The sequence below is a fragment of the Chlorella variabilis genome (assembly GCF_000147415.1).
Source record: "Chlorella variabilis unplaced genomic scaffold CHLNCscaffold_27, whole genome shotgun sequence".
Lineage (NCBI taxonomy): Eukaryota > Viridiplantae > Chlorophyta > Trebouxiophyceae > Chlorellales > Chlorellaceae > Chlorella > Chlorella variabilis.
This window is the reverse complement of record NW_005435061.1, coordinates 559,244-560,123: the sequence shown is the minus strand read 5'-3', so window position 1 is coordinate 560,123 and position 880 is coordinate 559,244. Positions and strand designations below refer to the sequence as shown.

The 880-nt window shown below is 61.7% G+C and overlaps 1 protein-coding gene across 1 annotated transcript in view; it reads right to left on the bottom strand.

Annotated features, from left to right (window-relative positions):
- Nucleotides 1-504: 504 nt before the first annotated feature.
- The window catches only part of CHLNCDRAFT_54968 (hypothetical protein), a gene marked incomplete at both ends in the record, with an annotated part of 4,517 nt that continues 4,141 nt past the window's right edge, over nucleotides 505-880 (bottom strand). Inside the window, one exon of the mRNA XM_005843738.1 lies at nucleotides 505-852. Coding sequence (XP_005843800.1) covers nucleotides 505-852 — 348 coding nt within the window. The remainder of the gene's footprint in view (nucleotides 853-880) is intronic.

Genomic DNA, 880 nt, shown 5'->3' with positions numbered 1-880 from the left:
AGGCGAGGCAGGGGCTAGAGAACAGCAAGTCTATTTACATTATCATGGAAATACACTTACCAAATCTAGCACAGCATGTTGCCCTCAGAGCGCATATCAATGGGGATGACAGCAGGGTCCGCTGGCGCATGCCACTTGGCCAGCCAGCCTCCGATTCTTCTGCCTCCTCCTTCCGCATTTTTGCTGCCCCTGTTGCTGCCATCTGAGCGCAGCAGCGGGTGCGTCCCAGGTCATGCCATGGCTTCATCACGGGATCAGCCGATGATCATGGCGCGCCCAGCCATGCTTGCTTGTGTGGGCTTACAGTCTGGTTTCAGCAAGAACAAGCTTGCAGCACAGACTTTGTTGTTCGAGCAAGGAGGGATGAAGCAGTAGAACAACAGGCAGGACAGGCCAACTGACAGGTCACCGAGCGTTTAGTGTGTGAGCGGGCAGGCAGTACTGCATGTCGTGGAGCAGGTGTGGTGCGGTAAGAGCAAAGGGGGTGGACATGAGAGTGGGGGTTCAGGGCGGGACTGCAGGCAGCGCAACGGTGGCGGTCAGCCAGCGCTGGTGACAGGCGGCAGCAAAGGCGGCGAGGCGGCACGGTTTCTGGCGGAGGAAGCGGTTGGGAGGATGGGGCTCAGCAAACAGGTCAGGAAAGTTGAGGCGCAGCGGGGCGTAAAGGGGGCAGGTGAGCAGCATGTGGGGGGCATCTTCAATGCCGTCGTGGCAGTGGGGGCAGACTCGCTGCTCTCGGGGGCGCCGCGTCCAGCGGCCGGTCTCTTCCGCGCCCCAATGCGACCCGGTGCGCAGCTGCGCCAGCGCCTCGCGGTCCTGCCGACGCCGTACTGCATCCAGGTAGGTCTCGCGCTGCCCAAACATGGCGGGCGCCAGGTTT